Here is a 15906-nt window from a genome sequence, read left to right as displayed (position 1 = left end):
GATGCGATGTAACTGTCTAGTACTGCTGGATGGATTGCAGAAGCTACACAAGGATGTCTCACGTCTGCTTCCGTTTACTGAGGGGAGGGGAGGGGTTCTTCAGTGGAAAACCCGTGTCACAGCGCACTCCCCAACCCCCGGCCTCAGGGTTAGGTTTTTGGTGTACACACGGACCGCACACGGACCGTAAGAAGATCCAGCTCCTGGGCACGGGCAACCGCATCCCGTTACCCTCCTCAGGTTCCTGCACAGCAGAACACGGGGTGGGACTAAGTACCCTCTGTGCTGGCCATCAGCACTGACATCCGCAGTGTGACCACAGAAGTACTGGGGAGACAGAGCTAAGGGTCCCCAGTGCAATCCTGAACCCTGGGTGTGGTGGATCTTCAGTACCTAGCTTCTTTCTTACCAGTTTTTGACCTTTAGGTTGAGTATCATTCTCACTGACTCAATTATGAGTGGTTATTCCGGGGTGCAGGCACATCATAAATGACTTATTCTAATGAGGCTCACACAGCTTTCCTGTCTCCCCAAATAACTGCTTTTTCCAGTAAGTTGACGATATAATTAATTATGGAAAGAGCCATTCTGCTTTAGACTGCAGCTAAGTAAATTGCATTAAATAAATATGCTCCAGAAGTACATATTCACATCGAATAAAAACAGGGAAGAGAAGAGGGCTTCTTCATAACGGACAACGAATTGGATCAAATGCTGGATCATGAAAGGGTAACAAGTCAGCCCTAAAAATGATTTTTTAAAAAAATCTAATACCAGACTGGATGCTTGATTATCACAGGTTACAGGGAGAAGTAGATGAAACTTCTTGGACATGACTGAAACGATGCGGACATTCACGGAATACCCACGTTTTGCAGGCACCTGAAATGCTACGAGGATCTCTGAGGAAATTCAAACAGAAGCGTTGCGTGTGCAAAACGCAAGTCTAGGCAATAAAACCTGGATCTGTGTCCTCCGAGTGTTCTCTCCTGGCGTCAAACACATTACCTACAACAGAGACAAGCAGGTGAGGGGAGAGCCACTCCTCAGGGCGGCGGCGCACTTCCCCAGGCCATGGCGGCAGCCAGGCGTTCCTGGCAGGTGCAGAACTTTTTGGGGGAGCTGCCTGTGCTTCTGTCTTGAGTCATTAAGTTTTTAGCCCGTGATTTAGGTGTGGTAAAGGAGTGTTATCGGAAATTTAGAAATTCATAATGGTTCTTTTTTTTTAAACAGGAAAACCCATGGATATGTATTTGCATACTGTCCAATGGCTATATAAAATACAAGAAACTTAAAAAAAAAGTCTGTGGAAAAAGAATTAAAAGATAAGTGCATATTGGTACAAAAATTTTTGAAATTCATGCATTTGAAGGAGGTCATCAAAAAGGCCAGGAAAACTGAATATTATAAAAAGAACTATACATGGATTTCAATAATTTTTTGCACTAAAATAAACTTACCTTCTAATTCCATTTTCCATGAACTTTCTGAAGTACCTTCACGTGATTTACCTGCAAGACAGAGTATCACACAACTAGTGATGTGCATGAAGATTCTTAACAAGATACAAAAATGCTTGTTGGATTAAAAACACAAAATCTTAGGAAAAAAAGTGTATGTATTTGATCTTCACTGCTCAAGGAAACCACAGAAATAGAGAAAAGTCTGGTGAAAAAAAAGTCTTCAATAATAGTTGTCTTTGGGTGGCAAAACCAGCTTAATCTTTCTTTCTAATGCTTTATTAATTTTCAAAAAGAAAAGTATGTGAAAGTGTCATCTTATAATCAAAAAAATTGTTAAGCCAAAATGCGCATCACCCTACTTCAAGTGCAAAAGTGACAGTTTAAATTTTAGAAAACAAAAAACAAAAACAAAACAAACAAACAAAAGCCTCTCAATTTTACTTCCTCCATACTTCCTTTTGGAGGCAAACTGTTCCAGATCCTGGGTGGTGGTCTCCATGACCCAGGCCCCCTCTGCCCTGTCCTGCAACACCGCCTTTCCCCGGGGCTGAAGGCAGGCACTCGGACATCTGAAGCAGACACACAGAAGTCGGCTCCAATGGAATGCAAACAGGAGTCACTTGACTGCCTGGCTATGACTCTGTCCTGGTCACTTTGGGTTCACAGAAGCGCTTGGGGCCATGTCCACCCGCCTCCCCCAAGCAAAATTTGGAAGGAGAAATAAGGCCTTCTACAGGCAGTAAAGGCACAACTGAGTCTTTCAAAGAGAGACTGTTGCTGCAGGTCAAGCTGATGATGCAGGCCAAGGAAGCCCTGCATGTGTGACAAGGGTGACCACCTGCCTGGTCTTCTTAGGTCCGTGGAAGGACAGGGTCTTCAAAGGTGCTGACCAGAGTGGGCATGTTACTTCAGAGAGGCAATCCAGATGCCACACCACCAAGAACATTTAACTTTATTACTACAAAACTGGACCACCAATCTGTGACTTCTCTCTTCATGTCCTAAGTGAGAATTTTTCAAAATCACGCTGTTTAGTAATCTGTATCAAGTATCTATCTATAGTCTAGTGAAAAGGCCTGCATGTTTGATTACCACTTCTTTTCCATTATGACCTCACAATTTTTGGCAAAATTTGAGAAAGGAACTCAAATAAATGAGGTGTACTGCTGGGGTTTGTGCAGTGGGTGTGGATGACATGAAGATGTGAAGAGAACAGCTCCCCTGTTGGCAAGGAGGCGAGAAGCTTCCAGCTGTTTGGCAGGGCCTGGTGGATGTCTCTCCAACCATCTCGACACAGTCTCACCCCCTTTTGCATGGTCACTCAACCACCCTGCTAACAATTCTGTAATCTACTGAGGCTTTGTTGTTTGCCCCTGTGAGATGGTTTTTGCAACCAATGTGAGCTTGGGAGTTAAGGTTGCTGATAATGTCTTGGCGACTTGGCCTTTAACAATTTATACATAGGAGTACAATTAAGCCCATGCCATTTCTGGACACCTTATTGTGTGCCTAACTATTGCCTCAGAATCTGGCCCAGACATGCAGCACGCCTTCTGGGAAAGGGCTTGATGAGAATCCTACAAACTAATGGAAGTGATGGGAGTATGAGCTGAAACTGCTATGGCAATAAATATAGTTACTGTGACCCTAAAGGCTAGCCTGTCCTTACAACTCTTTGGAGCACAGAAAATGTATCTGTTTAGCCACTCTCATAATTTTTTGGCTAGATGAATTATAGAGTGCTTTATTAACATCATAGAGATATGCTTCTAATTATTGTTTGACTGTTGATGGGGTTGTAGAGCCTGCAATTGTAAGGGGAACTTAACATTTGAAACTTTTTGTCCTGGACCTTTATGGCTTTTCCCTTTTGATGTATTTCTCCCATTAAGTGATAGATAAGTTGTAGAAGCAGACAATGTAGTGGGAATGTATTACTAATTAGTAGGTAACCGCATGTGCCTTGGCCTTGGAGACCTGGCTATCACCTAACGGCTACTACTGAAGAATGGATAATGGCTTGTTCTGAAGAAACTGATTATAGTATCTTTAAGAGCATCTGGTTGACCATGAAGTAAAAAATTAATTAACTGAACATCTGTGCATGCCGGCTTGGTCATGAAGTTAAAAACAGAACAATCAAATGTATGTGCTAAAGCTTGTGATGTGGCCGGGTAAATAAAAAACAAGCTTCTCGAGCTGTTGGCAGAGGGCACCAAGTGACAGTGTCCATATCTCGTTTTGCTGACTCCACATACCCTTCTCAAGTTCCGAACTTGGCTGGAGCTGGCCTCCGGTAGTCTACCTGCTGTAAACTTTCGTGGACTGCTGGGGAATACTCTAAGTGCGAATATCACAAAATGGAATCTTGAAATGGAATCCTAAAGGGGTTTGTACATTCATTATCTCTTAAGCTCCTGAAGAAACATGCAGAGGGCCCAGCACGATAGCTTAGTGGCTAAATCCTCGTCTTGTATCTGCTGGGATCCCAAATGGGCACTAGTTCATGTCCTAGTTGCTCCACTTCCCACCCAGCTCCCTGCCCATGGTCTGGGAAAGCAGCAGAGTATGGTCCAAAGCCTTGGGACCCTGCAGTCACGTGGGAGACCCAGAAGAAGCTTCTGGCTTTGGATTGGTTCAGCTCTGGCCATTGCAGCCACTTGGGGAGTGAACCAGCAAAGGGAATATCTTTCTCTCTGTGTCTCCTTCTCTCTGTATATCTGTGTTTCCAATAAAAAATAAATTAATCTAGAAAGAAGAAGGAGGAGAAGAAGAAGAAAAGCAGAGAAAAACTGGCTTTGACTTAGGTAGGAGCAAATTACAGTGTAATGGCTGGGAGTCCAGGGGCCTTGGTTCTGGCCAGGCTGTCAACCAGCTGTGAGACCTTGGGAAAGTCATTCATGTTTCTGGGCCTCAGGCTTTTGTCCCGTAAAAATAAAAAAAGACTAGATAAAAAGAAGGGATTGAACCACATGATCTCTCAAGTTCCTTCTCATTCTCAGTTCTTGAAATTCTTTTCAGTTCTGAAAAGGAGGCTGTTGTAGCTTCCCCCGGCCTCAGCTCGCCCACCTGAACCAGTCTGCTTTCCTCTTCAAACAGGAAAACACAGATGTATCCTTTCAAATGGCGTAGAAGCTTGGGCTTTAGAGGAAGGACAGGCAGTGAGGTGCTCAGGAGGCCACTGAGCACAGCTGGGCCACCCTGGCAGGCACAAGGGGAAAGGCCCACTACTCCCTGCTACTGCTTTCCAGGACTGCGAATGGGCGAATGGGCCGGGCCTGAGGAGAGTAAGGCTGCTATCTGTTGTCCTGATTTTCAAAGGATGACAGGCTGGGAAGGAACAATGCAGATCTCTTATTTCAATTCCCTGAATTCATAAATGTGGACACAGCCAAACCAGAAGAGAAATCTCTTTTATATAATGGCTATATACGAGAACTAGCTACCAGCAAGTCTCTTCTGCACACAGTGGTTTGTTTCATTTATTTGTCCATTGATCTGTTGCTTAGCTACTCAGAGGCAGAGAAAGCAATGCATTATTTACATTATGTGACAGTTTCATAGGCTCTGGGAATCCCCCCACCCCTCCTAACGCCCCTCCCCCCTGGTGATAATGCATTATTTACATGGCAAGAGTTTGCCTGTTGTTCTGACATGCACTAGCATATGAACTCTACCTATGTTGAACACCCTTGAGCTCTGCTTTCATTGCTATCTTGGGCTATGTGCTGCTGGTAAGTACTTGACCTATCCAGACTAGTTACTCCACTAATAATTGCTGAATTTAACTCCACACATATCACCCTAAGTATAGAGGAAAAAAACCCCACCAGATTGTTGGGGTTTTTTGTTTGTTGTTTTTTAGTTGAAAGGATTCGTTCCTAAAAGAAGGCGGGGAGAAGTTCTGGATTTTGTAGGCAATCTTCAGGTATTCCTTTGAGGGTAGTCAATAAGGAATCCTGAGGCCAAGTAAGGGAATTCATTGTTCAATGCATGGCTCATTGATCAGACGGCCGTCCCTCAGCTCTCAGAAATGAAAGGACACACGGGCAGGTCAGGGTCAGAGGCTCTACTTGAGAGCCAAATCCTGTGAAGTCGGAATTACGTCTACAGCTTTACAATGTCTGCAGCACAGGCACCACTGTAACGTTGTTCTTGGCTGCTCTGGTTACAGTACTGGGAATGTGTCGCTCACGTGGGATGGGCTGCTTTATTTAATCACTCAATTAAAACACAAGAACTATTGGGTAGCTGGCATGGGAACAGAAATAGCTGATTGCAACTGGAAAGCCTTTGGGAGGAGGGGGAAGAAGACAGAAGAAGCATGAATTTGATAACACAAAACAGAGGATTCTTGTATTAAAGGGAAATTTCACTCTGGGTTAAACTATTTTTTTTTTATTTCCAAAGATCTGAGAAATCAATTTTACAGCACAAAATTCTTATCTGAGATTTTCATGAATATGAAACAGTGTAAGAAAAATGTAGTATTTCATGCTTTCCATAGTCAACCTTAAAAAAAAAAAAAAGAAAAAGAAAAGATGCTCAGAACACAGGTCCCAGGAAGTTCTGATTCCTGGGGTCTGGGTTGGCCATGGCAGCAGCTTGTTCAAGCATCTACATGATTAATGTCAAAAGCATTTCAATGCAAGTATTTCTGTGTGCTGTATTTTCCTAAGGGTGATGAAAATGAAAATGGGGTTTACCTGTTGGTGGTAGAGAAATGCTGTCCAGTTTTTCATCACCGTCAGCTACCTCTGCTGGTTACAAGCATAAAACACAAATCTCATTAGTTTCAAGGAACACGGTTGTTTCACCAAATATCGTCACACAATTTAAAAACTCCAGTATACACAACAGTTTCCATCTTTCTCTATTCAGCTTCAGCGGGTTAACATTCTAGGTTTTGGTATCATCACATATATGCTTTTGATAATGACAGCAACATAAAATAAATTTTCCTGCATTAAAATAATTTTTAATCTTAGACTTCATATTCTATCAATCACTGATGTTCTCAGTTTATTTTCCTTGTTTACATATGTTTGAATATGCACCCAGCATCCGAGATAGACTGCTTGCTACACCTAGTTACTGGAGGTATACAGGTCAGTGAATCCCACTTGGCATCCCCGCGACTGTGCCAGGGCAGCTATAGAAACCCTGAGAATGAACCTGCCCCAGAAGATGATTCAAAGTTTAGAACCTACAGCTGCCAGCCTTTTTAACTTTGTTTGAAAGATTTATTTATTTTCATTGGAAAGGTAGATTTTACAGAGAAAAAGACAGAGAGTGATCTTCCATCTGCTCATTCACTCCCCAAATGACTGCTATGGCCAGAGCTGAGCCAATCTAAAGCCAAGAGCCAGGAGCATCTTCCGGGTCTCACACATGGGTGCAGGGTCCCAAGGCGTTGGGCCGTCCTCGACTGCTTTCCCAGGCCACAAGCAGGGAGCTGGATGGGAAGTGGAGCAGCCAGGATATGAAAGTTGTGCCTACATGGGTTGCATGCACTTTTACAGGTAAAAGATTAGACAGTTGATCCATTGTGCCAGCTCCATACAGCTGCCAATCTAACTTGGGCAACAACGCAGTCACAAGAAAAATCATGAAGGAATACATGCTTCTTTAAAATATTCATTTCTTTCTCTCTCTCTCTCTCCCTCCCTCCCTCCCTTCCTTCCTTCCTTCCTTCCTTCCTTCCTTCATTCCTTCATTCCTTTCTTCTCTCTCTCTCTCTCCCAGAGAATCGTCCATTCAATGTTTCACTTCAAATGGTTGCAACAATCAGAACTGGGCCAAGCAGAAGCCAGGAGCCCAAATCTCCGCCTGGGTCTTCCATGTGGGTGCCAGGGGCTCTCAGCTGCTATCTCCCAGGATACACTAGCAGGAAGCTGGATCAGAAGCGCCATTGTCACTCCAGTGAGGGATGTGGGTGTCGGTGTCACAAGGCCTGACCCGCCCCCTCCGCCATTCCTCAATTCTGCTTTAAAATACAAGCTTGCGTTCCCTTCTGATATTTCGTCTCTGGAAATCACTCATAACCTCACACTAAACACTAAACAAAGAGCTTGTTATGAGGGTCCTGATAAATTTGGGTGCTTGTGAGTCTTCCCTAATATCCTGGGGTCAGGGGGACCCACAGCATCACACCCACTGAGATAACTCCTGTGGCACTCCTGACATCTCTGGGCTGGAGGACCCTTTGGGAAGGTTCTTGCTGTCTGCATACAGGAACGTGAGGTCAGTCAAATGAGGGCTGCTGTTTGTGGGCTGTGCTGGTACCAAGCTGCTGGAAAGCAAACTCATACTGCCCCTCTTGTTGCTGTTTGAAGCAGGGCTGAAATGTGGCCATGCATGTTCAAACTATTCTGCAGCTGGCTCATCACCTAACACCTTGTCCTCAGGTTGCTGCACACTGGCCCAGTGAGAACCCTACTGCCTGTGGACCTGGGAGGTTCACCACAGAGAAGACATGGGGTATTCAAAACCAATTTTGCTTGAACAAGAGCAGAAACTTCTAAAAATGATGCTGTAGATGGTTATTTGAAGAAAAATATGCACGTCAAATAATGATAAATGGCATGATTAGAGTTTTTAAATGGTGTTTCACTCTGGATGAAAAGCTTCAGGAATTTTAAATTATTCTTTGGAGTTTTTACATTATAGGACATATTTTAAAAAGAATGTTAACTTCAGAAGACATCGTTTTCTTCTAATTGGACTGAGTGGATTTGAATAGGTAGATAACCACATTAGCTTTTTATTGCCACAGTATACCCACAGGAGGTGTATTTAATAAGCTCATAGTTTTGGAGATACCAGGTTTGGACAGCCTTATTGGCCTGGCCTCTGAGAGGGTAGTGAACAAAACAGTGGAGTACGAACGGAAGAGGGAAGATCATACGGTAATTCAGGAGGCCAGAGAGGCTGGGCCCAAATCCAGGCTCTCCTATCAGCATTCCCACGAGAACCACCACCCAAGGGCACACTCCAGTGACCTAAGCACCTGCCATCTGATCCTACCTGCTACACACTGTAGCTGGATTAAGTTTCCACCCTTGCATTAGCAGCATTTTATTTTTTTCCCAGCATCTTATAAGATTTAAAGTGCTACATGATCTTGGGGACCAAATCACGTTCAAACTATTGGAACTGGGACCAGTACTACGGCTCAGTGGGTTAAGCCACTTGCCTGTGGCACTGACATCACATATGAGTGCTGATATGAGTCCTGGCTGCTCTACTTCTGATTCAGTAACCTGCTAGTGCACCTGGGAAAGCAGCAGAGCAGTCCTTGGAGTCCTGCACCTAAGTGAGAGAGCTCCCGGCTTCAGCCTAACCCAGCCCAGGCCACCTCTCTCTCACTCTTTCCCTCTCTCTGTCTTGGTGACCTCTGCCTTTCAAGTAAATAAAAGAAATCCTTAAAAAAGCATATCACAATGATCTACATGGAAGTTCCCTACAAGGCTGGGATTTTCTTTTTTAATTTCAAATTTTCATGATATAGTTCTGCAGACTCAGGGAATTGCCCTTCCATCTACCCTATTCCCGCTACAGGCTAGGATTTCAAAGTTCTTCATTAATAGTAATGATAATAATAATAACTGTTATGACAACACCAATGATAGCTACCACCATTTGTTAAATGTTTGCCATTTTCTGAGTACTTGACATGTACTATATCACTTAAATACTGGAAAACCTCATGAAGTAGGTCTCTTGCTATGCATGTTTTACCAAACGGGGAAGCTGAGATGTGAAGAGGTTAAGGAACTTACCTACAGTCAGAGCTAGTAAGTGATGGTGCCATAGATCTGAGTCGGTTTAAAGTCTGTACTCCTAATCTTACTGCTATTAAAAGTGCAAACATCACAGGGCTCATAATGAGCTAATGTTTAAAATCTTGATGTTTTAGTTCATTTTATACTTTAGTAATGTTCTCTTCATGTGTAATTGTTTTTCATTCAGCTATAACAAAAATCAGTTTGAGGTGTAAGCTGATCTTTTCTAATTCAGCTATCTTTACTTTTTAAAAACAAGCGTTAACAAGAATAGAACATATACAACTGAAGACATATATGTACATTCACATTATTAAATATAAATCAGCATATGCTAGCTGCATGATATAGGTCAAGTGTCAAGATGAAAGGCATCATTGTGTTATTTAAATTTAATTACAACATTTGTCTGCAACGACAAGCTCACAATCTTTCTTCCGTGGTGATAATCAAGTTGTAAAATTCAGAAAAGATCGAGCCCATCCAATAAAAATTTAATAGCACTGACAGCTTTAGTCTCAGATCCAACACAAATAATAAATTGTGATTTTGGCTCTAGGAAATAATCAAATGAAAACAATAAAAATCCACACCAGAATAAGAATCATTCTAGTTACAAGAAAAAAAAAAAAACTGTTCCATGTGATGAAAACTCCAAAATGAGTTTCTGTTTGGATTCCTCTAAGGACCTCTCGGAGCTAGGCAAGGCACTTCTTCTGAGGCTGTGTGGAACTTCCTTAACCAGGCAGCCAATTAGTTTGCCCAGCCACAGCCAGAGTCCAGACCTAATTCCAGGAATTGTATATATGATAAACAAGGCTGAAGTTGTGGAGTACCCAGGAAACACCGGTCACATTATCATTTAGACCAGAAATAATCAAGACAGAAAGCGTGAGCGCAAGGAATAGTGTTGACCCAGGGCTCTGATTTCCGCCATCACAGTGCGGGGCTTGCCACTGGCTCTAGTTTCGGTTTGCTGGGTCCTACTTTTGCACCATCAAAGAGAAGGAAGTGATTAGACAAAATCGGAAGGCACTCTTTACTTGGCAGGTCTCTCTGCTGGTGTGCTGGCAGTTGGCTTGCTTCAGGAAGAGCAAGATTTGACTTTCCTCTTCTCAGGTGCAAATAGAAGCTACCACACACATGGAACAGAAGTGCCAAGGTGCCAACCACAAATATGTGCCATGTCATTTGAAGCTGATGCTCTAAAGCTAGAATGTCCTGAGTAAAATATCCTAAAGCTGGTGGTACAGAAGTGAACAATCTCCAAGAAGGGCTCCTTTGAAGGGAAGGGCAGAAAACAGGTTACAGTTTGGGTGTGATTCTGGACAAAGAGGCAAATGGGAGGGGAGAAAGCATCTATAGTGTGTGTGTGTGTGTGTGTGTGTGTGTGTGTGTGTGTTTATTAACAGAAATAACAAGATGGTTAAGAAATGTGTTCACTGGCCAGTCTGCTTGGGTGCATCGGGGAAGTGCATCCCACTGTGTACAAGCAGGTTTGCTGGTGGGAAGGTGAAAAGAAAGTGAGAAAAAACAACTTCCAAAATGGTCTCAGCATCTGACATGAGAAAGAAAAAGCACTAATTCATAAAAGGCATAAGCATGGAGAAGGTACCAGAAGAAGAAAATTTAAACCAAGCTTTTTAGTTTAGTCCTGTGGTGCACTGCGGGTCAGACTGTGGCTATGTCTGAAACAGCCTCCTGCAATGGCTCTCTACGGCTTAGGACTCCCAGCCTCTTCAGAGGGTTCTCTCAAACGTCAGCCTACTGAGTCCTTTGGGGACGTCTAACCACCCTCCTCAGGGAGAGGCACCTGTACACAGAGCCCTCGGCCTCTTTTTTCTGGAGCATTTAAACCAGCAAACCAACACTCAGAATCCATACAGCTGCTTCCCTTCAAGCTCCCAAGGAGCCCTGAGGGTTTCTCACTTTCTGCTAGTCTTCCCACCTGTGAAGCTGGGAGGGACCAGCTGCACGTGCAGGAGTCTGTCAGCCTGCCTGGCAGCTCAGTAAGAACTGGGCAGCTGCTTCTCCAGTACTGTGGCCCTTTGTCAAATGTTAGATCTCCCTCTAATCTGATGAATATACAGTGGGTCTATGGAGCGGGGATGGGATGGTGGTGGTGGTCTGCACTGGGTTGATCAATAGGTAAGTGATGGTTCTTACACACTCAGCCAGCACAGATCATCTTAACATCAGCTGGCCGCAAACACCTTTCTCAGCCATCTCCCATCAACCCTATGTTTGTTTCTGCTGGATGTACTCTGGCATGACATCTGGGGCATAAAACTCAAGAGACACAATTCTTAGTGTGACATCAGTGCCCAGGTACAGGTCTCTGTTCTCTGTTGGGTAAACTTATTGGGCAACTGCTTCTGGAAAGAGCTGCATTCAACCGTAAAACATTTTCTTCCTTTTCACTCCCAACTCAGCCCTTTCCAGGAACCTGAAGCGTTGGGGGACTAAAGTAACACAAGGGGGATTTTGTGATGTGACTCATGACTGAATTATGCAGTGTGTGAGTTATGCTGACAGGAAGCTGATCTTTCCAGATGTCTGTCTGTTCATCTGCTCAGAGTGAGGTGTGGCCAGCACAGCAGGCTCTGAAGCTCTGGGTCAGGGCAGAGAGAAGAAGTTGGGCAGAGAGTGGTACTACAACTAAGGAGGCGGGTGGTGAGGAGGCAGGAGGGGCTTCTGGGGTGATTACAAGGTGTCTGTAAGAGTCCCAGGACCTTGGCCCCAAGGCCTTTGGCACCATGAGCTCACACGGGCAAAGTGATGAAATATTCTTCAGGCTATCACATGACTTTGACCAGGCTAACAACAAAGCATTGTTGTCATGGACAACTGTCTCTTCCTTTCTGTTAATATGGGTTGATTCACTGGTTCATGTAACAAATGTTTCTTGGAATTTGTTTGAGAGACAGACATACAAAGAGAGCTCCTATGTACTGGTGTATGCCAAAGGCCCTCAATGCTTAGGGTTGGGCCAGGCTAAGGCTAGGAGGTGGGACTGACCCAGGCACTTCAATACCAGATGCAGGTATTCCAGGCTAACAGGCTAAATACCCAGTCTCAGCAAGTATTTCTTGAACGTCTAGTCACTTGGGACATGGGCACAATTCCAATGCAGTCCCTGTCCACACAGGAATAGAGACGTTCACTTCTAGGGTGGCAGAGGTTAAAGTGCACAGGTCAGCTTTGTGAAGCCTCTTGGAAAAGACAACCTTTGAGTTTCCCAGGCAGAGACAAACCATTACCCTGCAAGAGATTAGCCTATTTCAGGGAAGGGAAAAGGATTTGTTAGCAGCCAGCTTTGCATCATAGCATCCCTTGTGGGTAGCAGTTTAAGCCTAGTTGCTCTTCTTCCTATCTGGTTCTTTGCTAATATGCCTGAGGAGCCAGCAAAGGATAGGCCAAGTGCTTGGACCCCTGTCACCCATGTGGGAGACCCACATGGAATTCTAGGATTCTGGACCAGGCCTCCCTTCCTCTTTTAAAGATTCATTTATTTGGAAGGTAGAATTACAGGGAGAGAGAGACAGAGAGATACAGATCTCCCTTCTTCTGGTTCATTCCCCAACTACCTGTAACACATGGGGTTAGGGTAAACTGAACTTTGGCCAATTCCAAAGTCAAGGGCCTGGAACCCGATCTGGGTCTCATGTGGTGATAGAACCCATCAACTGCTGTATCCCAGACGCATATATGGAAACTGGCCTGGAGAAAGAGACAGGACATCAATCCCAGAACTCTGATATGGACTGCCGGTGTCCTAAGGTGGTGAGTAAGACTATGCCAAATGTCCGAGTAGATACTGTAAATACTACAGTCTCCTGTCCTACAACAGATAGCCTGAATTTGTCCTATCTAACGGAATTTTTTTTTTTTTTTTTTTTTTTTTTTACCAGGGTCTGTTTCCCCAGAGTCCCTGGTAGGTACGTTCTCCTCTGTGTTCCATGAGTTCTAGTTTTTAGATCCCATATACAAAAGATATTGTGCAGTAACTGCCTTTCAGTGCCTGGCTTATTTCACTTACCATAATGTCCTTAAGACTCATCCATGTTGTTGTGCATGACAAGATTCCTGTCTTCGTAAAGACTGAAGAGCATGCTACTGTGTCTGAATACCACTGCCTTGGATTGTTTTCATGCCTTGGCTGTTGTGAATAATGTTACCATGAACATGGAAGCCATGAACATCGATGTCTCTGACACTTTGGTTTAGTTTCTGTTACCTATATATACTCAGTAAAGGGACTGCTACTTCATATGATAGTTTAGTTCTGTCTTTAATTTTTTGAGGAATCTCTATCCTGTTTTCTGTAATGGCTGTGAAACTAAACAACAACAACAAAAATGGATCTAAAGGTCTGTAGTGTTCTAGAGACAATCACCGTATATGATGGGAGAGAACTGATCATAAAAGGATTCTTCACTAGTAAATTGATCCACTGTCACTTGGGGAGACTGAGACTTCAAGTGATCCATTGCAAATAGTTATAATTCAACTGGTATTTTGTATTTCCTGGAAGAATCACCCAAGGATTACCCAGGTGTTACAAGCACGGGCACACACACATTCTCTCTCTTACTTGATATAAAATTCCTTTATATTAGATGTGGAGTTCCTGGTAGAATGATTATAGTTCTTTTTTTTAAACCTTAAGCTACCAGTACTTCTATAAAAGCATGCAGGTACAAACAAATAAAAATCAATAGGCAGACTGAAGTAAACCACAGAAGAGAGATTCATTTTTGTCCATGACACATCAGACCACAAATGAGATTAGCAACCTTTTTTGCTTACACTATTCAGAGCAAATGGACTGACATGATTTTTAACCAACCTTAAGGTGAGTTTCAAATTTTATCTAAGACTTTAAGAGAGCAAAAAATAGCACATTATACACAAAGGTGCAGAAAGCACTTCCTGTCATATGTAGAAAATGTGTACTATGAAAAGCTACAAACAAATTTCAATGTTTTTTTCTTTTCTTTTTTTTTTTTTTTAACACAAGTATGCTCATGGAGCTTCTTCGTTAAGAAAAAAGGCACTACCACCACCTCAGGGGAGGCGTTACACTGTACAATATCTAAGAGCTGCGGAGTGCTTCCACAGTGACCTCCTTGCAGCTTGTTCCTACCTGAGCCTCTTTTTAACCTTCTTCTGGCCAGTTTAATTTGATCCTGGAGAATCTGTACCCAGTCCCTGGGGCCAGGAAGTTTATCCACATGGTTAGCAGTACAGTACTTTTCTGTGAAGACTGAAAGAAAATACGAAATAGAGTTAAGTATTGTAACAAATTAAAATATGCAAATCTGAACAAGGAACATGAGGGGGAAAGAAGTCTTTCGCTGAATGATGTCAATTCCACAGCGCATGTCTTTGTCAATCTCCGTGTTAATATTCTTTTTGCAAAAATGGAGATTGGCTGGGTCCTGATTACATATAGTGTGCAAGGTACTTCACAGTGTTCGTGGAAAAGTGGACTTACAAGAAAAACTAATTTTGGTGGGGAAAAAATTGAAATAAACACCTAGGTGTTTCATAAGACAGTTTCTGTGAGTTTTTTAAAGATCCCTTATACTGTGCTTTGCAATGAAACTGGCTAGAAAACCTAAGCTGTTCATACAAAAACTGCTCCTTCTCCTTGAGCTACATCCATGCGGCTACACATAGAAAAAAAAGCTGCACACTCCGTTCCTGAGCACCTCACAACCTGCCTCCTCAGTTTCCTCTCTGCAAGGGCCAACATCTCGTCACATCGCACTGCCTTTAAGACACTGGGAAATTTTAATGTTTCTAAAGGTTTCTTGTAAAAAAGAAATGACAAAGGAAAATATTGACAGACTCAACTACAAGCAAAGGGACATTTTCTACTGAATGAAAAACAAACATTTCATTAGAATGAGAAAAGCTAGATGTGCTAAATAGAACTGAAAATGTTTGATGTGTAAGATTTTTTTCAAATTAAAGAGGCAACTTCAAAAGTCTCCATGAATAAGTGAACAAAGTGTATTTAGCAGAAAACACTAGGTAATACGTTCCCTATTATATAAATCAAAGAACTGAGAAATATACTTTATACCTACTAAACTGCAAAAGCATCTTTTAAAAAGCTACTATTACACATTGACAAAATTGTGGGTACACTGCATGCTGAAATGTGACTGTTGGCAAAGACAGAGAAGGAGGGACTTTGTCCTTGAACTAAAAGAAGAGAAACAGCCAGCCTCCTTTGAAACCAGAGGGTAGAGTTCGAAGCGGTTCTATCCTGAAGTGCTCACTTCCCGGTTCTCAGTAGACTCCCTGGTGAGGGACTCACACAGAGTGAGGGGATGTTCAGAATGGGCTCTGAGCACAGGGGAACCAACTGCAAGCAGCCGAGCAGCAGCTGGAGTGACAGCAATCTGCACAGCGGGGTTCTTCCCCTAGGCCCTTGCAGCTCTTTCTTGGGACTCAGGTCTAGGGTCAGGATTTTGCTGGAATCTGGCAGGAGAACAGGGACACAAAGCCCTCGAAGGTGCCACCTAGAGTGAATTATGTCGCTTCTGCAGTCTTTCCCTTTTGACCCCCACCGACCTGGGAAGTGGAGCCAGAAGATGGCTTGCAGAGTTGAGCTGTCTACAGCTGTCAGGGAATGTCACTGTCAGTGG

General features: G+C 43.3%; 1 protein-coding gene across 7 annotated transcripts in view; it reads right to left on the bottom strand.

The window, feature by feature from the left end:
* Positions 1 to 875: 875 nt before the first annotated feature.
* BEND7 (BEN domain containing 7) overlaps positions 876 to 15906 on the bottom strand; it is an 88896-nt gene continuing 73865 nt past the window's right edge. For 6 of the 7 annotated variants that reach the window (XM_058669460.1, XM_058669464.1, XM_058669466.1 and 3 more), the window contains 4 exons: positions 14394 to 14513; positions 6170 to 6223; positions 1461 to 1511; positions 876 to 1008 (listed from right to left, as the gene is read on the bottom strand). In XM_058669460.1, coding sequence (XP_058525443.1) covers positions 947 to 1008; positions 1461 to 1511; positions 6170 to 6223; positions 14394 to 14513 — 287 coding nt within the window. In that variant the 3' untranslated portion in view covers positions 876 to 946. The remainder of the gene's footprint in view (positions 1009 to 1460; positions 1512 to 6169; positions 6224 to 14393; positions 14514 to 15906) is intronic. The other variant, XM_058669461.1, reaches the window with a different exon arrangement.

This window comes from Ochotona princeps, chromosome 10 (genome assembly GCF_030435755.1).
Source record: "Ochotona princeps isolate mOchPri1 chromosome 10, mOchPri1.hap1, whole genome shotgun sequence".
Taxonomy (NCBI): Eukaryota; Metazoa; Chordata; class Mammalia; order Lagomorpha; family Ochotonidae; genus Ochotona; species Ochotona princeps.
Note: the sequence above shows the minus strand (reverse complement) of the source record. Positions and strands in the feature narration are given on the sequence as shown.